This window comes from Spermophilus citellus (assembly GCF_964194105.1).
Source record: "Spermophilus citellus genome assembly, chromosome: 3".
Classification (NCBI taxonomy): Eukaryota; Metazoa; Chordata; class Mammalia; order Rodentia; family Sciuridae; genus Spermophilus; species Spermophilus citellus.
The window spans coordinates 172,254,121-172,279,498 of NC_138184.1; the positions used below are offsets into that span (position 1 = coordinate 172,254,121).

Sequence of the window (25,378 nt, forward strand, 5' to 3'; positions counted from 1 at the left end):
CCCTTCCCCCATGATGTTCACCTTACCTTGGGAATGGAGTCAACTGACTATGGACAAAACTTCTGAGACCATGGGCCAAAATAAGCTTTCTCTCCTTTAAGTTCTTCTTGTCAGATATTTTGGACATGCTATGAAAAAGCTGACTAAAACAGTCCACAGACACTGTACATTTCCAGTTCCACTTAAGGATGTAAGTGGAAAAGGAAGCTGCTCTGCAGCCCCTAGAGATGGCCTCAAACAGCTGCATGCAGTCAGGCCTTACCATTTCTGTAGTTGAAGTTTTGAAGCCAAGTATTTCAGGAGCCCCCAGACTGACAAACAGTACCCTCTTTTAGATATTGGACATAAAGACAGATGTTCTTCGAGCCTTTCAATTTCAAACACTGGAACTCTTCCAGTCACTCTGCAGTGAGGACTGTCTTCCATTGCTAGACAAAGATGTAATCAAAGCGCTCTAGGCCTTTTTCCTGCTGGAACTGAGCCAGGACAGAGCTTCTAAGAAGACTAAAAAGTGGTAGTCTGACCTCTTTAGACAAAGAAATGCATAGAACAAGCCTGCCTTCTTCTAGGCATTAGGGCCAAGTCTCTACCTGCTTCTTGTTGATAGAGACAGGCAGGCATTGTAGCAGAAGACAAATTAGGACTTGTTGCTGTTCTGACTTAGATAAAGAGATTTTCTAGAGATCTAGCTATAATTAGAATTTTGCATTGAGATTTGGGAACAAGGCCCAAGTAAATATAAATTCTGCCTTGCTTTGGTTTCTTTGTGTGTGTGCACATGCACACACACATACACATATACACACACACACACACACTAATCTAGGAACCCTGCAATAGAACTGAGTAATTAATGGTACAATTGGGCTATTACTGGATATCTTGGGTGTTCTTGGCCAGACACCATATTAATCACTTGTTAATATCCATATCATGATTAAGTTTAAAGAGTTCCTTGCCAGAAAGTCTTCATTCTACCTAAAATTCCTCTTATTAAAAGTTCAATAATATTATCTCCAAAAATAGTGATTGGCAAAATCACTATTGATTAATCAATGAGATGCTAAACTCCTTTGAGTAGCACATTATCTATTAACACTGTCATCTTGCCCAGAATTAGCTGTTTAATGATATAACAAGTTCATCAGGGACCTTATTTCATGGCATCTTCCTTAAATGATTTTACTGACATTTATATCAGAGTTATCTCCAAACTTATCAGAGTAGATTGAGTCTATACCCTGCTTCAAAAATTTTCAAGGAGTTGCTCCTTTCTCTTTGACCCAGCTCCAATTAGCTGCCCTCTTCTTACAGACCTGGACTTAGGAGATGCCTGCTTTACAAATAATTTTCCTTCCTCCCTCCCTCCCTCCTTCATTTCCCTTCTCTTCCCCTTCCACACACCCTTGGACCAGAAACCATTTCACCCTCAAGTGACAAGGGCCATGGTTCAGCTTTATTCCATGGCTACTTAATTAAGAAAGTTTATTTATGAAATGTACATGCTTGGGATAGTTTTCCTCATTTCCCTTTCAGGGGATTTGTCACTGATATATAGAAATGCCTTTGATTTATGGGTATTGATTTTATATCCTGCTACTTTGCTGAATTCATTTATTATAGAAGTTTTCTGGTGGAATTTTTTGATCTTCTAGGTATAGAATCATATCCTTGGCAAATAGTGCTAATTTGAGTTCTTATTTTCCTATCTGTATCCCTTTAATTTCTTTCATCTGTCTAAGTGCTCTGGCCAGTGTTTTAAGAACTATGTTAAATAGTAGTAGTGAAAGAGGCATCCCTGTCTTGTTCCAGTTTTAGAGGGAATGCTTTCAATTTTTCTCCATTTCGAATGAAGTTGGCCTGGAGTTTAGCATAGAGAGCTTTTATGATGTTGAATTATGTTCCTGTTATCCCTAGTTTTTCTAGTGTTTTGAACATGAAAGGGTACTGTATTTTGTCAAATGCTTTTTTCTGCATCTGTTGAGGTGATCATATGATTCTTATCTTTAAGTCTATTGATGTGATGAATTACATTTATTGATTTCCATATGCTGAACTAACCTGGGATGAATCCCACTTGATCATGGTGCATGATCTTTTTGGTATGTTTTTGTATCGATTTGCCAGAATTTTATTGAGAATTTTTGCATCTATGTTCATTAGAGATATTGATTTGAAGTTTTCTTTCTTTGATGCGTCTTTTCCTGGTTTTGGAATCAGGGTGATACTAGTCTCATAGAATGAGTTTGGAAGTGCTCCCTTTTTTTGTATTTCACAAAATAATTTGAGGAGTATTGGTATTATTTCTTCAATAAATATCTTATAGAACTCAGCTGTGTATCCATCTGGTCCTGGTCTTTCTTGGTTGGTAGACTTCTGATGGTATCTTCTATTTTATCACTTGAAATTGATCTGTTTAAATTGTGTATATCTTCCTGATTCAATTTGTGCAAATTATATGACTCTAGAAATTTTTTGATGTCTTCAATATTTTCTATTTTAATGAAGTACAATTTTTTTGAATAATTTCTGATTATCTTTTATATTTTTATAGTGTCTGTTGTGATGTTTTCTTTTTTATCACGTATGTTAGTAATTTGAGTTTTCTCTCTCCTTCTCTTCATTAGCATGGCTAAGGGTTTGTCAGTTTTATTTATTTTTTTCCAAAGAACCAACTTTTTGTTTTGTCAACTTTTTCAGTTGTTTCTTTTGTTTCAATTTCATTGGTTTTAGCTCTGATTTTAATTATTTCCTGTCTTCTACTAATTTTTGTGTTGGTTTGTTCTTCTTTTTCTAGGGCTTTGAGATGTAATGTTAGGTCATTTATTTGTTGACTTTTTCTTCTTTTAAGGAATGAACTTTCCTCTTAGTACTGCCTTAATAGTGTCCCAGAGATTTTGATATGTTGTATCAGTGTTCTCATTTAATTTTTTAACCTCCTCCTTGATGTCTTTTGCAACTCATTGTTCATTCAGTAGCATATTATTTACTCTCCAGGTGTTGGAGTAGCTTTTATTTTTTATTTTATCATTGTTTTCTAGTTTCATTCCATTATGATCTGATAGAATAATGAGGAAAATTACCCAATTTACAATAGCCTCAAAAAAAAAATAAAATACATGGGAATCAACTTAACGAAAGAGGTGAAAAATCTCTATAATGAAAACTACAGAATGCTAAAGAAAAAATTAAATTAATTAAATTATTTCCTTAGAAGATGGAAAGATCTACCTTGTTCTTGGATAGGCAGATTAATATTGTCAAAATGACTATACTACCAAAATCAATATACAGATTTAATGCAATTCCAGTCAAAATCCCAATGTCATAGAAATAGAAAAATAAGTCATGAAATACATCTGGAAAAATAAGAGACCCAGAATAGCTAAAGCAATTCTTAGCAAGAAGAGTAAAGCAGATGGCATCACTATACCAGACCTTAAACTATACTACAGAGCAATAGTATAAAAAATGGCATGGTATTGGTACCAAAATAAGATTGGTAGACCAAAGGTACAGAATAGAGGACACAGAAACAATCCACATAACTACAGTTATCTTATATTAAACAAAGTCATGAAAAACATACATTGGAGAAAAGATAGCCTTTTCAACAAATGGTGCTGGAAAAACTGGAAATCCATATGTAATAAAATGAAATTAAACCCCTCTCTCTCACCATGCACAAAATTCAAAGTGGATGAAGGACCTAGGAATTAAACCAGACACCCTGCACCTAATAGAAGAAAAAGCAGGCCCAAATCTCCATCATGTTGGATTAGGCCCTGACTTCCTTAGACTCCAATAGCAAAGGAATTAAAATTAAGAATCAATAAATGGGATGGATTCAAAATTAAAAGTTTATTCTTAGCAAAAGAAACAATCAGTGAAGTGAGTAGAGAGCCTACATTTTGGGAGCAAATTTTTATCACACATCAGATACAGCACTAATCTCTAGGATATATAAAGAACTCAAAAAATCTTAACATCAAAAAAACCCCACAAATAACCCAATCAATAAATGGGCCAAGGAGTTGAACAGACACTTTTTAGAAGATGATATACAATCAACAAATATTTTTAAAAATGTTCAACATCTCTAGAAATTAGAGAAATGCAAATCAAAACTACTCTAAGATTTTATCTCACTCCAGTCAGAATGGCAGCTATTAAGAATATAAACAACAACAAATGTTGGCGAGGATGTGGGGCAAAGGGCCCACTCTTACATTGCTGGTGGGACTGCAAATTGGTGCAACTAATCTGGAAAGCAGCATGGAGAATCTTTGGGAAACTGGAAATGGAACCACCATTTGACCAGCTATCCCACTTCTTGGTCTATACCCAAAGGACTTAAAAACAGCATGCTACAGGGACACAGCCACATCAATGTTTATGGCATCGCAATTCACAATAAATAAACAGTGGAAGCAACCTAGATGCCCTTCAGTAGATGAATGGATAAAGAAAATGTGGTATATTCACACAATGGAATACTATTCAGCATTAAAACAGAATAAAATCATGGCATTTGCAGGTAAATGGATGGAATTGGAAAATATAATGCTAAGTGAAGTTAGCTAATCCCAAAAAACCAAATGCTGAATGTTTTCTCTGATATAAGGATGCTGATTCATAATGGAGTTGGTGGATGCATGGCAGGATTAGACAAACTCTAGATAGCACAAAGGGGAGGCAGGGGAAGGGAGGGGGTATGTGGGTAGGAAAGACGGTGAAATGAGATGGGTATCATTACCCTAAGTACATGGATGAAGACATGAATGGTGTGACTCTACTTTGTGTACTACCAGAGATATGAAAAATTGTGTTCTATGTGTGTAATAAAAATTGTGATGCATTCTACTGTCATACATAACAAATTAGAATAAAAAAGTTTTTTTAAAATAAATGCTTGGACCACATTCTGTCTTTTAGACTTTGATAATGTTAATTCTTAATATTAATTTTTCCCGGTTGCAGAAAAGAACCTGACCTTTTTAGGGAATGTCAGGATTCTCCTTCTGCACATTTCACAAACTATTTCATTAGGTCAATTAAAATACTTACATATTTTCACCCTTAGTAATAGAGGAAAAAAGATTTATTGTGAGCTTGTTTAATCCGATTATTTTCCTAGCCCTAGGGCAAATTAACTAAATGGATTGTACTTTGAGAAAGGAGCAGTAGAGAAAGAGCTAGAGATAAGCTACAGAGGCAGAGTTAAGCTTGGGACACCTGCTTGGTCAAGGAAAGGAAGGTGCTTAAAGTAGAAGGGCCACTGGGAAAGGGATATGACACCACAAAGACCAGTTTAGAAGAGAACTTCCACGCTTCTACTCAAAATGTTAGACTTAAGTAGGCAAAAAATAAACAAATGAAATTTCTTAACACTGAAAGCCACTGTGTATTACAAATGTCATAGCCATATATTCTATTTCTCAGAAAGTCATTCTCAAAGCTCTTTGTGCTCAGCAGCATACTTACATGGAAATGTGTCTGCAGTATTGCATCTTAAGGATCCGGAGTTGTTTGCAGCCTACCTTAAGGTCCTCAAGGATTTGGTCAGTAAGTCGGATACAACCAGAGATATCCAAAATATGCAGGTAACGACATTTTGCTGATAACATCTCTATTGCCAAGTCAGTAATCTGAACACACAGCCAAAGTAAGTACTGGTTATTCAAACTTACCCTACAGAAGAACAATGTCTTAGTCAGTTTGGGCTGCCACAATAAAATATGGACAGCTTAAACATCAAGTGTTTCTCAGATTTTGAGGTTGGGAAATCCAAAATTATGGTCAATATCAGGATTGTGTGCCTGCACATTTGGTGTCTGGTGAGGCTTCTCTTTCTTGTTTGCAGATGTCTGCCACCTTGCCATATTCTCACATGGCAGTGAGATCATACATACCCTAGTCTTTTCTCATAAGGACAAAATCCCATAATGGAAGCTCCACTCATGATCTCTTCTAAACCTGTTTACCTCCCAATGTCTCCACCTCCTGATATTGTCACATGGGTGTGTGTAAGAAAGGTAGAATAGCCAGGTTGTGGAAAGGGACAAGTAGGTGAGATAGATGTTTGGAGGCCAGGAGAGGAAGAAGAGCAGAAGCCACAAAGACAACACAAATCCCATCCAAGATGAGGGTCCCCACATCTTGTAAGTTTGACAAAAAGTTCAACATATGAATGAGGGGAAGGGGAGCCCAAGATTCAGTCCATAACAAGCAAAATCAAGCCTCTTGCAGATTCTTTCACCCATGTGATAAGCCAAGTTAGTGGTGTAATTCTATTTCTAAATAAGATAGAATAGCAAAATTTCTGCCACAAGTGGCAGTGATTTTGTTGTCGTCTTAAAATCCACTGATTTGGATGAGAAACTTCATCAGAATTTCCTTTGTGATACCTGTCACAGCAAAATGAGCAACTTATAAAATGTCATAGAGATGGGGCTTGGCTTTAAAATCCATTCTAAGGCTAAAATCCATTCAATTTGGAAAGGTATTCTTAATAACATTGTATGTTTCAAACCTATAAAATATAGGTTTGAATATATATATTTTTTCCCTGAAGTTAACTTGCAAATGAGATCAGATTCCTATGAAAAGGGTGTGGACATATCTGATGGATTGTGTGTAAGAAAGGTGGCATCATGGGAAAAGAACAACAGAAGCCACAGAGACTATATGAATTCCACTCTCTGAGAAACTCTGTTGAACATTCCCACATCTTGCAAGTTTGACCAGATGTTCTGCAGAGGTAATTCAACTCCATTTCTTAGTTTATTTCACTTACTCAGGGCCTAGCTTTTGAATTTATAGCTGAGCTGAGACTTGCTGCAGAATCAACTAGATTACTCTCCCAAAAGGAATCTTTCTCCAACTGTATTTAATTTCTTATTTTATGTTTGAACATTCTAAAAAACGTATGTCATGAGACTTGGCTTTTGTTTTTCAACATAAAGTTAGGAGAATTGTGCAGAAAAGCAATTCAGTTCAAAATATATGCCTTTTAGGTCTGCAAAAATAGATGGTGTCATTGTCTAAGCATGCCCTGTTTCCAGATCATGCTTTGGACCAAGGTTCAAATTGCAACTGATTCTAATGAAAATGCCTTCAGACATTCCTGCTGTACTCTGAGGCTATCATTGAAAAAAATAAAAAAGTACTCAGCATTGTAGATGAAAGTAAGGACAATGAGATGACAGAAAAGTTCAGGGCAGATGGAGCTCGGGGTATTAGTAGGTTTTGCTTAATAATGAAAGGTTGAAAAGAAGCTCAATATTTCCTATATATTAAAAGTTCAAGATGCTCAATAAAGTAGGTGACATTTGGAGTATTTATGGATTAAGGACTGGGAACTGGGGATGGAGTCTAGCTACATTTCTAACTCAGAAACAAAGTCTGGTCCCAGGGCAGAGATTATGTTATTCCCAACTCACCTCCCTTTGATTCTCTGGAAGAAGAGGCTGGATTTTGCTTGTTATGGACTGAATCTTGGGCTCCCCTTCCCTTCATTAATTTTGTAGTTGTAGATGGACAGTTGTAGATGGAATTTTGTAGTTGTAGATGGACAGCATGCCTTTATTTTATTTGTTTATTTTTATATGGTGCTGAGGATCAAACCCAGGGCCTCACACCTGCTAGATGAGCGCTCTACCACTGAGCCACAACATCAGCCCCTTGGCTTATTTTTTAAAGGCAGTTATTTTATATTTTAGAAATAACTTAAACACAGAGCCAAATATTAGCAAAGGAAAATAGCAATTACATATTTATCATTTCAACATAACTACTTTTAATATTCTGGAGTACTTCTTAATTAGTGTAATTTAAGTTCTAGGGAATTTTTAAAGATATTCAACATACTAAACAACACAACTTCCCCAGCACCCCTTCCCCTTGCCTTCTTGGAATGTGTTTGTGCCCTATGAAGAAGTTCACCTAGAAATGTAGCTAAATCATCTCCATCCCCAGTTCCCAGCCCCCAATCCATAAATACCCCAAATATCACCTCCTAGGATAAGATCATGTCAAGCAAGCAGATGCTATCTCAGCAGAGGTCCCTGGACCAATCAGCTCTAAGTGTAACCAACAGATGGCAGCAGCTACATGGCAACCTTGGGTACAACCATTAGCAGAAGAATCACCCAACCCAGACCAGTCCAAACAGATTTTTTTTTTTTTTTTGGTACTGAGGATTGAACTCAGGGGCACTTAACCACTGAACCATATCCCCAGCCCTTTTTTATATTTTATTTAGAGACAGGGTCTTACTGAGTTGCTTATGTTCTCAATAAGTTGCTGAGGCTGGCTTTGACTCTATCCTCCTACCTCAGTTTCCCAAGCCTCTGGCATGTGCCACCTGGCCACAGAATTGTGAGTATATTAAATGGTAGTTCCTTTAAGCTATCAAGTTTTGGGTGGCTGGTTACATAACTAATATATTAGCCAACAACATGTAATGAAAGTCTCACCATTTCTAATATACTGTAATATGATCCACTGATCTTGTAACCTTTGATTCTCCTATGACAATTTTTAAACTCCTAAACTGAAAGAATTTCCAAACGTGAGCCAGCTACACTAAGAAAATCAAGATGCAAAGGGTAGGTCTGTCCTGGGGAGTCCCAGATTCAGCAAACATCTTCTTTCTGTCCCTTTATATGTAAGTCTATGGGACTAGGTTGTCACTACAGTAAACATTGTCATTTGTCCAGTGCCTATACCTTTCCATTACTAATTTCCCCATCTGTAAATAAGATGAATTAAAAACAGACAATCGAAAAGTATTGTTAACTCTAATCTCCTAGTGTTATCAAAGCTCTGGAGACATTTCTGATAATGTTTGTGATACACTGTTTCATCCTATTACCATGAGTTGGAGAGAAATGCCTCAGGTAAGAGCAGCAGAGTTTTGTGGCCTGGTTCAATTACCTCCTCAGATCTATGACACCTGCAGGAGAGTTCTCCTACTAACTTTGTATCCACCCAGTTCTCTTCATTTTCTTGCTCACAGTTTTCAAGAATAACTGTAGGCTGTGATGGGAGCACAACATCCTGAGATGGAGTACTGGCTAGAGCAACCTGGGTTCTGTTCCAGCCCCCCTTGTAGTGATGTGTCTCTAGTGTTTCTGCTCAGTGTGTCATTTTATCCCTAGGATATAAACTCCACAAAAGGCTATTTTCTGGAGTTACTCAGCTGTGGTGCAAGTAGAATATGTATTGGAGACTTCATTCCCCCTGGAAGCTCTCCTGAGCCTTAGTGGACCTACTCTTAATGAATCCTAGGCTTCTATTGTCCCTTGCTACCTGCTTATAGTAAACTGTTTCATGTGACTTATTGCATATGAGTGTGTTCTGTCTCACTAGACTCAGCCAAATTGGTAAACAGCATCAGATGAACCTATGTCACATCACCTACACCTCCATGACAGGCAGAAATGCAATTCCACAGCCCTGGCTGGGGTTTTGATAAGATTACTTTTTCTCCATCAAAGTGCATTGCAGAAATATTTTGTCATTGTTGTTCAGGGATTCGATTTATTTTTTCCCTTCTCCCATGCCCCTCTGTTCTTTGTTTCTAATCATTATTAACTCCTACCTCAAATCATATAAGAATCAAGGATGACAATGTTAAGTAACAGAACAGTACTGAGGCCTCTGAAGTAGGTCCACAACAGCCAGCCTTTCTCCTGATTTGAACTATGTTTGTATTTCTGGTATTTTAGTGTGGGTATGATGAGGTCACAGTACTGACTCACTGTGGAGGTGAAGTGGCTGCTTGGGAAAATTGGCCTTTTAAGAGATATATAAAATAAACACTTAAAATTCACCTGTGGGCTTGTGGGAAACCTTGCATACAATGATGAGCCAAATACTGGTGTATTTTATGGCCCACTAAAGTAATGCAAGTGGAATAGATTGGGCTGGGCCACTGGAGATGAAGTGAGGTGAGTTGAGGGATATACTCAGGTTGGCCCAAATAATGGTCACCACATTTTAATTAGGATACTTATCTGACCCACAATGTAATTAACAATTCAGATGGTAAAACTAAATCCTACTATTCCTTTACAGTGGGTTTCTGAAGTAATCAGAAATAATCAGCATCTACTCCCGTTCCTTTTCCTGCCCTTAGACCTTTGATACACAGTGCAGTTTGTGACATCTTATTTATGTAACATATTCTTTAACTTCCAGGCTGAAACAGAATATCCCAATTTATAGAAAATTTCCCTCAGTTTCTTCTTACCAAAGAAGACAAAACAATCCTCTGCCCAATTTCCTGTTCTTATTGGAGCCTTTCCTTTTCTCATCCTGCTACTTTCTTCCATAGTTAGTGGAGCCACTAAAGAGCTTGTGCCCATCTGTCCTGTTTTGCAGCCAGGGCAGTTCCCAGTAAGCTATGCATTGCCCACGTGACCCTTTGCTATGAAACGGAGAGCCCCTGTCAGCTCTTGCTGCTCAAGCAATAGAGTCAGTTTTCGGTGGTGCTAGTATGCAGGTTCCTTGGTCCAGCTTCTAGAACCAGGTGATGCTGAGCAGAAACACATCTGGTGTCCCTAGCTCTCTAAACAATTATGTTATTAAAAAGAATTTTGCTGTGAACTTTCTGGCTTAATTTTGTCATGGTTTACCACATGTCTTCCCCTACTGCCTCTTCCTCTTTATTGTTGCACAGTTAGCTGTGGAAGATTTAGGAGGTTCCAGCATCCCTCTCTTAATCCACTCACCACACAAACTAAAAACACAGAAGCTGAATGTGTAGCCTTGCTAGAATACAGGCATCTTGAGAAATGGGGTGACACTGTATAAATAAAAGTCTGTGTGGGGCTGGGGATGTGGCTCAAGCGGTAGCGTGCTCGCCTGGCATGCGTGCGGCCCGGGTTCAATCCTCAGCACCACATACAAACAAAGATGTTGTGTCCGCCAAAAACACTAAAAAATAAAATATTAAAAAAATTCTCTCTCTCTCTCTCTCTCTCTCTCTCTCTCTCTGTCTCTATCTTTTAAAAAAAAAAGTCTGTGGGTGTGCACAACAGAAGAGAGCAAAGTTGCTAATAACCTTGTAATACCTGAGGATTTTTTTTAAAAGATTTAAATATTTTTAACTGTGTGTGTGTGTGTGTGTGTGTGTGTGTGTGTGTACGCGCAAATACGCGCGCATGCCTGGGGATTGAACTCAGGGCCTCACACATGCTAGGCAAGCATTTTACCACCAAGCCACTTGCTCCAGCCCCTCAAGTTTTTCCTGTTAGTTTGCTTTGGTCTTTTCCACTCGATCTGGTAATCCTTGAGTGTCTGTTCATGATTAATAGTGAGAGCTAAAAAGTGCCTGGAAACTCTGAGTGCACAGTGTGGAGCTTCTCTACCATCAACGTCAGTGAAGGGTGGTAGGATGGTTGGTTGTTGGAAAACCCCCCAATGTCAGTATTTTTAGATCTTTCATCTTGGGCTAGCCAGGGCCTCCAGAGAAGAAGCTTCAAGTCTGCCTGGAGGAAAAGATCTAATAACCAATTTCTGGATACACTCAGGGAAAAGTGCCTGAGTGTCTTGCACTCAGCATTCAGTCACTACGTCCCCCTTTTCACTTTTGTACCCTCCGCTCACAGCTAACCCTAGCCTGGTTGGGTGTTCCTGACATAGTGAGTAGAGGGCAAGGATGCTGTTAAACATCCCACAATGCACAGGGCAACCCCACCCCCACTATAAAGAAATATCTTGCCTGAAGGATGGCAAGTTCAAGGCCAGCATGGGCAACTTAATGAGACCCTGTGTTAAAGTAAAATAAAAAGGGCTGGGGACCTAGCTTTATGTTAGAGTGTCCCCAGGTTCAATCCCCAGTGGAAGGAGAAGGAAAGGGAGGGGAAGGCAAGGGATCTCTAGGTTTCTGTTTGTGGTAGGATGGACAACTTCCCAGAGGTGTGCTATAGAGGAGGAAATCTGAGAGACTGTGTGCTTCTCAAGAATTTTTTAACTCAGTCTTTCTTACTTTAACTCCTTCTTAACATAGTACCAGAGGTACAAGGTGCCTCCAAGTTAAAAGATTGTTGTGTAAATCAGATTTTTTTTTCTCCAGCTTTCTTTACTGTTGTCTTAGGATTAAAGCTCTCTCATGTCTGCTAAATTTGTCCATCTATTTTCAAGCTCCCAAAATTTTGTTGCTCTTTTTCATGACCTATTTTTATTATCTACATGGGCCCTCACTCTTCATCTGCAGCTGTATTGGGGTTTCAAAACAAAATTATTTTTGTATATGCAGTCTACCATGTTCATCCAGAATCCAAGACTTCTAGTTCTTGATATGGGGATATGACCATAGTATATTAAGAGGAAAGAAAGTAGGTTAATGTGTTTTAGAAAGTATAAGTTGATCCTTTAAAAAAAAGACAAAATACAAACCTTCTGTTTGTAACTGTTTCTACCTCTTTGTACAAAGAAAAAAATCTATAAAAATAAGTATAAGGGCTGGGGTTATGGCTCAGTGGTAGAGCGCTTGCCTAGCATGCATGAGATACTGGGTTCAATCTCTGGCACCACATAAAAATAAATAAAATAAAGGTATTGGGTCTATCTACAACTAAAAAAAATATTAAAAATAAGTATAAAATGCCAACAATGGTTATGTTGAGATAATGGTGGACAATGGATTTTTACTTTTTCCTGTAAGCTTTTATATGTAGTCAAATTTTTTTACAATGAATATGTATTTCTTTTGCACAGATGCAAGAAAAATTATGAAACTCAAAAATAAGATAAAAGATGATTGTATGATTTTTCAATGTCATACTGGAATATTGTTTAACTGACCCACTTGAGGAAATCTCTAAGGTTTCCGTGCATTTGTTTGACATACTATTAGTACTGATTAAAGCCCAAACTCAGGGAAGTTACATGTTAAACTCAGGAAGCATTAGATGTTAACACTTTATGTTTTGAATGAAGAGAGATGCAAGTTATTTCTATCTGATGAAACTATACCCCCAAGGTTATGGTTGTATTGTTTTGTTAACCATTAACCACTTTTTGATCTAACCTGACAATCAATCCAACAATCTTTCTTTCTTCAATTCCTATAAATACCAAGTTTGTTCTAATGCTGTTTACACTGTCTTTATTATTTTGTTAGTTCTCTTATTAATGAATTAAATAAATCTTTAATACATGTTTATGGGAATTATGTTTTTAAATTTTTGAAAATTCTACTTTAACGTACATAAACTCCTAAAGCAATTTCCAGTTTGGGGATAGGAAAAAAAAATCTATAAGGAATACCCCAGACATGGCAAAGAAAACCAGTACTACCATGAGTCCAGCCCATTAATGCTGCCCTGCCTGGGTTCTTTGGAGTGCTTCCATTTGACATGTTTGAGCTCTGACTACTTCACATACCTGTGGACAGCCAGCAATGCTGAGAGATGTGAGGCAAACACAGTAAATGGCTATTGTCCTAATAATATCATCTGACAGCTGGAGACAATAAGAGACATCCAAGTGTTCCAAGAGCACAGAGTTTTTGCAGAATGCCTGCAAGAGAAATCCCTAGGTTAGAGGGTGTTTGTTTGTTTTACTTAGTCTTTATTCAAATGTTATATACACTGTATATATTTAGAGCCATCTTACCTATGGCAGTTTACTTAGTATACATTTCAGTCTCCCAAATATAAACGTTTCCATATTGTCCCAAACAAAATGAAATAACATAACATCCCAAATCTCTTTATAACAAAAGATATTTACATATCAGTTGGACAGCTTAGTAATAAATTCAATCCTACTAATAAAATTAAGTTTTTCTAAAGTTACCTCTGAAGCAGTTTGACTCATATGATAAATAATTATTAGAGTTATATTCAGTCAAATAAATAGAGGAAGATACATCAGGAGGTGAGATTAGATGGCAAACTAATCTCTGGGGTTGATAGTGGAAGCTAATTGAAAAAAAGTGAATTCTTTGAGTTTTAATTTCATTTTCAACATTTATAACCTCCAAGAACTTAGCAAGTCACTTCACTTTCTTGAGCCCCATTTCCTCTTCTAATTAGGAAAATAATATCTATTCTCTCACATTATTCTGAAATGACAAAATATTCATCTGAAATTTCTAGGGCTATAAAAAGACCTGGAAGTCATTAGGACTTAGGAATTCTTCTTTTTTATCTTGGTATTTCTTAATTTTCAGTAAAAACAAAGAGACCTGAGTGATAAAAATAGACCATGTGGCCCAGAATAGCTAAAGCAATCCTTAGCTAGAAGAGTGAAGCAGGTGGCATCACTATACCAGACCTTAAACTATACTATAGAGCAGTAGTAACAAAAACGGCATGATATTGGCACCAAAATAGAGTGGTACAGAATAGAGAACACAGAGACAAACCCACATAAATACAGTTATCTAATATTAGACAAAAGTGCCAAAAACATATTTTGGAGAAAAGATAGCCTCATCAACAAATGGTGCTGGAAAAACTGGAAATCCATATGTAATAAAATGAAATTAAACCCCTCTCTCTCACCATGCACAAAACTCAAAGTGCATCAAGGACCTAGGAATTAAACCAGACATCCTGCACCTATTAGAAGAAAAAGTAGACCCAAATATCCATCATGTCAGATTAGGCCCCTACTTCCTTAATAAGACTCTTATAGCACAAGAACTAAAATCAAGAATCAATGAATGGGATGGATTCAAAATCAAAAGCTTCTTCTCAGCAAAAGAAACAGTGAGGTGAATAGAGAGCCTACAGAATGGGAACAAATTTGTAGCACATACACACATCAGATAGAGCACTAATCTCCAGGATATATAAAGAACTCAAAATCTTAACATAAAAAAAAACCCCACAAATAATGCAATCAATAAATGGGCCAAAAAATTGAACAGACACTTCTCAGAAGATGATAAACAATCAATCAACAAATATGTAAAAAAAAAAAAAGTTCAACATCTCTAGAAATTAGAGAAATGCAAATCACTCCTGTCCTGTCAGAATGGCAGCTATTAAGAATACGAACAACTAGTGTTGGTGAGGATGTGGGGCAAAGGGCACACTCTTACACTGCTGGTGGGACTGCAAACTGGTGCAACCAATCTGGAAAGCAGCATGGAGAATCTATGGAAAACTGGGAATGGCACCACCATTTGACCAGCTATCCCACTTCTTGGTCTATGCCCAAAGGACTTAAAAACAGCATGCTACAGGGACACAGCCACATCAATGTTTATGGCAGCACAATTCACAATAGCTAAATTGTGAATCCAACCTAGATGCCCTTCAGTGGATGAATGGATAAAGAAAATTTGGCATATATACACAATGGAATATTAATATGTTAAAAGAGAATAAAATCATGGCATTTGCAGGTAAATGGACGGAGTTGGAGAATATAATGCTAAGTGAAGTTAGCCAATCCCCCCCAAAAAATGCCGAATGTCTTCTCTGATATAAGGATGCAGATTCATAAAGGGGGTTGGGAAGGAGCATGGGAGGAATAGAGGAATTTTAGGTAGGGCAAAGGGGAGGGAGGGGAAGGTGGGGACACGGGGGAAGGAAAGACAGTGGAATGAGACCGACATCATTACCCTAAATACATGTACGAAAACATGAATGGTGTGACTCTACTTTGGGTTCAATCAGAGACAATGAAAAATTGTGCTCTCTTTGTGTAATATAAGTTGAATTGCATTCTGTTGTCACATATGACTAGTAATTAATAAAATTTAAAAATTGTAGGAAATAACCATAAATATAATCTGAATGCTTTCCTGGTTAAAAGCTCGCCATTATTTTCAGAATAAAAATCACATTCTTTTAAAAAATAAATAAATAAATAAACAAACAAACCATGTGGAAATAACAGTTAAGAGTTTACAACCCAGCAGTTTAAAAAGAACAAAATGGTACACAAAGTAAACACTAACAGTAATTACAAAGAAAGATTAATAAGTCAAGACAAGTAGAAATTGGAAATCAGCAACTATTCAAGATAATATTTATAAGAAAAGTCCTTTGCCCAAATTTCAAGAATTAGAACTATCTTCATACTCAATCATTCCCAAAGGTTTTGCCTCATTTTAAAACAGCTCAAGTTCTAAAAGTATTAAATTATAATAATTATTAAATTTTAATAAATGTACAGGATTACTAGTGAAGTGGTCCTTATTTATATGTAAAAATGGATGTCCATTGGTCTGCCTGTTATTTTCCTTTTAAAACTGAGGCAAAGACCTGGGCTACTGGCTCAGTTCATGGCCATCAGGCTGACTCTAGAGGTAGAACCACCTGTGGTTTTCTCTCATACTGCTTATGCCTAGTTCCTTTTGTTTTAGCTCTAAGATTGGAAAGAACTAGTTACCCAGTGTTCTTCAGTAAGTTCATAGAAGAAGGACAATTATCAGGAGAAGCAATTTAGCACAGAAGACAAGACTGGGACTGTGGCATCATGCAAAGTGGGGTCAGAAGCCTGGCTCTGCCACTGTGTGGGTTACTACACCTCTCCAAGCCATGGTGTCTCATTGGGTAAAACAGAAATAACATTCATATTAAAAGGGATTGTGGAGATGATATGAAATTATACATACACATATATGGTTTCTGACAAAATATAGATTCTTGAACAATCTATAAAATTTTATATTGTATACAATGTTATTTGAGGGACAATATGTAGCACATTGGTTAGTGCTTGGCACATAGTAAGCACTCTATGAATTTTATTTTTTTTTTTTTAATATTTTTTTTTTATTTTTTTTTAGTTCTCGGCGGACACAACATCTTTGTTGGTATGTGGTGCTGAGGATCGAACCCGGGCCGCGCTGCATGCCAGACGGGCGCGCTACCGCTTGAGCCACATCCCCAGCCCTCTATGAATTTTAATTACTGCTTAAGCAACACATACATTAAATTGGAACCATACAGACAAGGTTAACTTGGCATGTGATCAAGGATGATATACATTTTTTTCCCCATTAGGAGGGAAAGGGTCTATTGTACAACAAACAGGGTTACTAAAGTTAATAGTAGTGTATTGTATACTTGAAAATTTCTGAGAGTAGATTTTTTTTTAATGTGAGAAATAATGAGTATGTGAGATGAAGGGTATGTTAATTAGCTTGGTGTAGCTATTCCACAATGTGTTCATATATTGAAACGTCATGTTATATTCCATAAATAAATATAATTTTGTTAATTAAAAATGTAAAATTATTAGCAGCACAATTCATAATAGCTAAACTGTGGAACCAACTCAGATGCCCTTCAGTAGATAAATGGATAAAAAATGTGGCATTTATACACAATGGAATATTACTCAGCAATAAAAGAGAATAAAATCATAGCATTTGCAGGTAAATGGATGGAGTTAGAGAAGATAATGCTAAGTGAAGTTATCCAATCCCCAAAAAACAAATGCTGAATGTTTTCTCTGATATAAGGAGTCTGATTCCTAGTAGGGTAGGGAGGAGCAGCATGGGAGGAATAGACAAACCCTAGATAGGGCAGAGGGGTGGAAGGAGGACATGGGGTTAGAAATGATGGTGGAATGTGATGAACATCATTATCCAAAGTCATATATGAAGACACGAATTGGTGTGAACATACTTTATATACAATCAGAGATATGAAAAAATGTGCTCTATATGTATAATATGAATTGTAATGCATTCTGTTGTTATATATTTAAAAAATCAATAAAAAGTTGGAAATTTAAAAAATGTAAAATCATTAAAAAGAATAAAATAAATGTTAACTCTTACTGGGATTTTTGTATGACATAATAATAACAACAATAATAATCACTTATGCTTTCAGAAAAACCAAAAGATATAGGTCATTTAACCTTAAATCATCTTTTTCTGATAACAACAGCAAACAGTAATAATTATTTAATGTGATCTCATACAAAATTGTCTTTTTCACCTGATTCAGCACTCACAGTATTTGACTCATTCTTGCATTATGACTTTCATGGAAATCTGTCTTGTCTAGCACCTACATGATGTCGAAAATTGGAAACAACTACTAGTCAGGTCTGTAACACTGGAGATTAAAAAAAAAAAAAAAAGCCTTGGGGGCACACCCAGAATGACACAGAAGGGAAGCTATCTTCAAATGCTTGGAATCAATGGCCTTGAATCTGAACTCAGAGATTCATAGTCTTTTCAATAAGAATTCAGTAAGTCTTGTGGTACTGTCTGTAACTCTGCTAGTTTTAATACCCCCTCACAAGCATAATGTTTAGAAGATAGTAAATTCTCAATAATTACCAGCTAGTTGGTTGATCCTATATAAGTGTCTTCCAGAAAATTAAGAAGTCTGTTTTAATAATATAAGAATGTTGCAGGGAACAAGATAACATTGTTTTCTACTTAGAGAATGGATAGAGTTTGAGGAACCAGAGCAAATTGATAGCAAGAAAAAATATTTAAACTTTAAGAATAATTTACTGAAAGAAGAGCAGCTTTAAAGGGAAATTAAACCCTCTTCAGCAGTATCTGCTTTATACATTTTCAAAGCTCTTAATATCCTTTGAAACAATTTCTCCAATGTTTTAAATTAAATAACTTATAAAATGACTATAAGCTACATGCATGGTAGCAATAAATCATTTGTCATACACAACTTGATACATGCATGGTAGCATTCTCATCCATGGAAAATCTGAGGCACAATGATTAGTCCAACGTGTAGGCTAAATAAGTTGCAAATCGAGAACTAAGAACCTTTCGTCTCTAGTAATTCACATTTTCCTTAAGAGACACGCAAGTCATGTTAAGGACTTAAGTCTACAATCACTCATGAAATCTCATTTTCCCCCACAGATAAATTTATCCTATGCACTCTGGCTCCACTGCTACAGAATGATTCATATATCAATGCCATTTATTTTCTTTTCTTGGAAAATGCTCACTAAGCTTCTTCCAAGTCAGAGGCTTTTATAGTGAGGATGGAGAGAAAATGCAAAAATTCTCAAGTTTGACTCTCATCCCATATCAGCCAATTTTGCTCTGGATTAATAATGTTAAAGAAAACTTCCACAGCTCCTAGTGAGTTAAATCATTTCTTCTCTGTGTCTTCTGAGCTGAGTCACAGTGCGGGGGTTTACTGACTACATTCCTATATTGGGTATGTAGAGGAGACTTTCACTCACAGTTGTTGATGGTCACAATAATGATTTCCGCCAACATCCTGACTTAAACCACCTCGACAGGTGGCAGTTCTTAGCCTTCAAAAAGCTCATTTCATGGTTCATACTCATGACACATTCTGTTGATTGTTTGCCGAATTAGGTCCTGATTAGTTCTACTGGAAAGTTGGTTTGTTTTTTCCCTTTGTCAGTTCATAACTGGTAAAATATTATGCTTTCAAGAACCAATTTTTATAATGAAGGCTATTTTGGGCTGCTTTAAAGGCTAAAAATACAACTTTCACAATTTTAAGTTATAAATTAAATATAAAACTGCAGTTTCTTAGGTCTTCTATCCTATGAAGTGTAGAGGTACAGTCCACCAAAGATGGTGTTCTTCCCACCAGGCACTGGAGAGGGTAGGTATGGTCATGGCCTGGGCAACAAAACCCAGTCTGCAGAGGAGCCTGAGGACTCTCCTGGCGAGATGCCCCTCCTGTCTCCCACCCTCCCTGTCAGGAAACCAGGCTGAACAAAGACCTAGCTAGGCCCAACATCACAGGAGCATCCAGTTTTTCTATGTGTGAAGGACTCAACGAAAGGGAAAAAGGGAAAGGCCAAGACCCAAAGCAAGTATTCCCAAAGATACTCTCATAATGAAATGTACTACAAAATTATATGGTGATCGAGGGAAGAAGCTTTAGCTTTAGCTCATCCATGGAAAATCTGAGGCACAATAATTGGTCCAAGGTGTATGCTAAATCAGTGGCAAAGCTGAAATGTAGCTTTCTCTATAAAGAATTCCCAATTCCTCATGTGGCAGAAATGCCTCTTCCAGAGTCTTTCTGCTCCCATTATAATTTTTATGAAACTATCTTATCTTCTTCATTGACTGTAGCTTTTTGAGGACAGAATCGATGCCCAATTTATCTTTGTAGCCCCAACACCTGGCCTGTACACTTATTCAAGATGGGAGAGTGTCTAAAGGGAATGGAGAGTTCTTCTGAGCACATCTGAGGATAATGAATTCCCATAGAGGGCAGAAGGCCCTCAGAACATTGTCTGGTCCTATATTTCACTCGGTTCACTAACTGCCAAGGGCAGTGTACAGGGTTGGTTAAGAGCAAGGTCTGAGGGCCTGCTGGCCTGAGTTCAAATCCTGCAACCAGAAGTCCTTTGTCTCTGAATAAGACACTCAACCTTTCTAGGCCTTAATGTTCTCTTCTGCAACATAGGAATAGCATAATACCTTACTAAGGCACCCACTTCGTAGAGTTGTTGAGGATATTAACTAAGTTAATATGAATAAAACAATTGAATAGTATCTTGCACATAGTAGGTAGTCAATAAATAGTAACTAGTAATATTTGTCAAAATTTTCCCTGTGGCTCTGGTTGCCAAATTTTTAAAATCATGAACACCATGGTAAAAATATTTTGAGAGTGTACTTTCAATAAATTTATATTAATGTACTTTGTAAATTAGAATGATATCAAACTGTTTAAATATTTTAAATATTATAAACATATAAATGAACAAATGTATATGATAAAAATAAATCTAAATAAAAGTTCTAGAAGTTCTAATATGTTCTTGTCACACTAAAATATATCATCTTATTCATTTGCTTACTCTGAGGATACCTACTCAATAGTACACGTTGGGTTATCGATAAATTTTGGTGGATTAATGTTGGCACAGATCCTGGGCATTTGGTAAAAAGAAGGGAATTCTACTTAAAATATGGAATGTTATGGGGGTGATGGCTAAAGAATAAAAAAGGGTAGTGAGTGAAAGAGGATATATATCAGAAAAATTTAAGGAAAAAATAACCAGGAACACATCAAAGCAAAATATCTTTGTATTATATTTGGTAATTAGAATTTATTGAAAAAAAAAACAAAGTTTTATATTTTATCTCTAAAATAAAAATAAGCCAGGGTTGGACAAAGGGCAATTAGGTTTTTTGTTTTGTTTTGTATTTGTGGCCTGTGGCATAACCAAGATTTTTTTCTTTCTTTTTTTTTTTTTTTTTTGAACAAGGATTGAACCCAGAGGCACTCAACCATTAAGCCACACTCCCAGCCTTTTTAGAGACAGGATCTTGCTAAGTTGCTGAGGCTGGCTTTGAAATTGCAATCCTCTTGCCCCAATCTCCCAAGCCACTGGGATTACAGGTATGTGCGATTGTACAGCATTTTTTTCCATTTAAGATAAATTTTTTAAAAATTAATGTCAATGGCCCAATTACCTGGCACTTCCCCTAGGAGCCTCTATCTGATGAGAAGGGCAGGAAAATTATATAAGTCATAAAAATCAGCCTGAAAGAGTGGATAGATTTGTATTTATGCAGTCAGACATCACATTTGTTTTTCCTTTTTCTTATACTTTCTCAAGAAAATGGGAATACAAAACGTTTACTCTAAGAACAAAGTCACAGCCTCCTCCTGTGACCCTCCTATTTAAGACTTTCTAAGAAACAATGAGTTCATCAATCATTGTTTGATGACTTTTTTGACCTCCCTCTTCATCACTCCATTTGGGGACTTAAAAGAATAAATAATGATCTAATTAAGTCTGGGAGAAAAGTACATGACCTGGAATCTGAAGTTGTATCTGTGTACTTAAGTCATTTGACCTTAAAGTTCCTCATCTTGAAGAGGAGAATAAAAACAAAACCTATATATCCCAAAGGGTTATTTGAAGATAGAGAGAACACATGTATTATAAAATCCCTTAGCAGAAATAGCACTCTATATAAATGCTGGCTTTTGTCTGTCAACAGTGGACCCAGAGAGATCCTGGAACAATCCTGCCTGCTACTTTAAGACCTAGGAGCATGACCTTCAACATGATGAATCAGGGCTTTAGGATGGAGAAAATGTAACAAACAAAATTAAACTGAATTGATGGAGAATATTATTAGGAAACATAACATGATGAATTATAGCTCTTTAAGACGTGCCAAGGGCACTCTTCCCATGTCAGGTTAGGCAAATGAGCAAATTCCAGGTATGACATAGAAGAGGGATCAAAAATAGATAGGAAGGGATGCAAGGTTGGTTCAACATACAAAAATCAATAAACACAATTCATCACACCAATAGACTGAAAGACTAGAATCACATGATTATCTCACAGATGTAGAAAAAAACTTTGATAAAATACAGTATCCATTTATGTGTAAAACACTAGAAAAATTAGGGATAGTAGGAACATACCTCAACATTATAAAAGCTATATAGGCCAAACCCAAGACCAACATCATTCTATGCTGAGAGCCATTGCCAAGTAGGAATGACGCTGGCAATTTCTTTGTCAGCCTACTCCATGTTGCTTAGAGGAAGGACTCTCCATTGTGGAAATGGGCTTGCCTTTGGACCCAGGTCATTTGCAGTGACATTGCAGTATGCTTGAGTAAGGTGACCTTGCTCAAGGACCAGGGCGGATCCAGGTTTAGGGCGGATCAGGGTTTAGGGAATATCTGCTCCTTGGGTTTAGGGCGGTTCCAGGTTTAAGGTGTACCCTGCTGGGAATAGGGCGTATCCTGCTGCCTCAGGCGCACCCGCTCCTTGAGTTCCCGTTGAGTTCTCCTGGGATTCAGAGAGTATTTGGGATTCAGAGCCCGGTGGATTTTGCCCAGAACGTGGATTTTGCCCAGAACCTGTGTGTAGAGTGCTGGTGACAGTTCGAGAATAAAGAGTTGCTGTTTGAATCTACAAGGTGTGAGTGGCTCGTGATTTTGTGCCCAGCCAGACTGCGGCAATTCTAAATGGAGAAAAATTGAAAGTATTCTTGCTAAAAACTGGAACAAAAAAACCTCTTTCACCACTTCTATTCAATATACTCGTGGAAATTCTATCCAGAGCAATTAGAAGAAAGAAATTAAAGGGATACAAATAGGAAAAAAAGAACTCAAACTATCCCTATTTGCTGACACATAATTACATATTTAGAAGACCCAAAAAACTTCACCAGTCATAAATGAATTCAGCAAAGTAACAGACTATAATCAACACCTATAAATCAATTGCATCAGTGATGAATCAACTGAAAGAGAAATTAGGAAAACTATCCCATTCACAATAGCCTCAAAGAAAATAAAATATTTGGGAATCACTCTAACAAAACAGGTGAAAAAACCTCTACAATAAAAACTACAGAATGTTAAAGGAAGAAATTAAAGAAGACCTTAGATGATGGTCCCATGCTCTTGGATAAGCAGAATTAATATTGTCAAAATGGCCCTACTAACAGAAGCTCTACAGAGATTTAATGCAATTTCTATTAAGGGTCTGATGATGGTCTTCATAGAAACAGAAAAAGCAGTTATGAAATTCATTTGAAAAAATAAGAGACCCCAAATAGACAAAGCAATTCTCAACAAGGAGAGTAAACCATGAGACATCACAATACAAGACCTTAAATTATACTATAAAGCTCTAGTAACAAAAATGGCATGGTATTGGCCCCAAACCATAAATGAAGACCAATAACAGAATAGAAGACACAGAGACAAATCCACATAAATACAGTTATCTCATACTACACAATGGCACCAAAGACATACACTGGAGAAAAGATAGCCTCTTCAAACAAATGGTGCTGGGAAAACAGGAAACTCATATGTAATAAAATGAAATTAGACCCCTATCTCTCATCCTGCACAAAACTCAACTCTAAGTGCATCAAGGACCTACTAGGCATTATACAAGAGACCCTGTGCCTACTAGAAGAAAAAGTAGGCCAAAAATTTCCATCATGTCAGCTTAGGACCCAGCACCCTCAACAATACTCCTAAAGCACAAGAGGTAAAATCAAGAATCAATAAATGGGATTGTATCAAACTAAAAATCTTCTTCACAGCAAATTCACAAGAAAAATTTTGCCACCTGTGCCTCAGATAGAGTATTAATCTACAGGATGTATAAAGAACTCAAAACACTTAACACCAAAAAAATAAATAACCCAATCAATAAATGGGCAAAGGTACAGAAAAGGCACTTCACAAAAGAAATACAAATGATCAACAAACATGAAAAAATGTTTAATATCACTATCAATTAGAGAAATGCAAATCAAAACTATACTGAGATTTCATCTTACTTTAATCAGAATGGCAATTATCAAGAATACAAGCAACAATAAATGTTGGTGAGATGTGGGGGAAAAGTACACTCATGCATTGCTGGTGGTACTGCAAATTGGTACAACCACTCTGGAAAGCAGTTTGGAGATTTTGCATAATACTTGGAATGGAACCACCATTTGACTCAGTTACCCCACTCCTCGGCATTTCCCCCAAAGGACTAAAATCAGCATACTATGTGATGTGGCCACATCAACGTTCATAACAGCTCAATTCACAATAGCTAAGCTATGAAACCAACCTAGATACCCTTGAATACAAGAATGGATAAAGAAAACGTGCTATATATTTACAATGGAATATTACTTAGCCATAAAGAAGAATGAAATTATGGCATTTGCCAGTAAATGGATGGAACTGGAGGTTATTGTGCTAAATGAAATAAGCCAACCTCAAAAAACCAAAGGCCAATGTTTTCTCTGATATGTGGATGCTGACTCACAATATGTGGCAAGGAGGGAGGAGTAGAGGTTTACCCAATTGGAAAGGCATAATGAGGAGGATGGAATGGGAAAGCCAGTAGAATAAACTGGACATAACTTTCCTATGTTTATATTTGAATACACGACCAGTGTAACTCCACATCATATACAACCACAATGATGGGAAGTTATATTCCATGCATGTATGATATATCAAAATTCATTCTACTGTCATGTATAACTAAAGAGAATAGTAAAACATATATATTACAAAAACAGATTGGCCAGTGAGTTTTAAGAAGCATAAACTCATTATTAGTAGGAAAGTAGATTTCTGATATTCAATTTCCCTGCTTTTTTATTTTTTGCCTTCAGACAATCTGACAGGCTTTGCTTCACTTCCATCTTACATGATAAACTAATGTTCCAGGGGTAGCTTAAGGGGTGGAAGAGGACTCCCAGGGATTATCTGCCTTTTAACACATTCTCATGTAGTTCTTATTGGTGAATGCACAATATGAAAATAGCAGATGTGCACAGTGATTTAGCAGCTTCAGCAGAATTGCAGTTGTCAGAGTGATTCTCCTCAGTGGGAGTGGGCAAGAAGCCAGGACTGCCGTGATGTGTTCTCAGCTTCAGCTGCTTCTTAGCCAAGAAAACATGGTACCCATGGCTCCAG

General features: G+C 36.9%; 1 protein-coding gene across 1 annotated transcript in view; it reads right to left on the minus strand.

Moving 5' to 3' along the window:
• FBXL13 (F-box and leucine rich repeat protein 13) overlaps positions 1 to 25,378 on the minus strand; it is a gene marked incomplete at its 5' end in the record, with an annotated part of 221,317 nt that overhangs the window by 3,391 nt on the left and 192,548 nt on the right. Inside the window, 2 exons of the mRNA XM_081283294.1 lie at positions 5,485 to 5,648; positions 13,396 to 13,530. Of these exons, the coding sequence (XP_081139420.1) occupies positions 5,485 to 5,648; positions 13,396 to 13,530 (299 nt within the window). The remainder of the gene's footprint in view (positions 1 to 5,484; positions 5,649 to 13,395; positions 13,531 to 25,378) is intronic.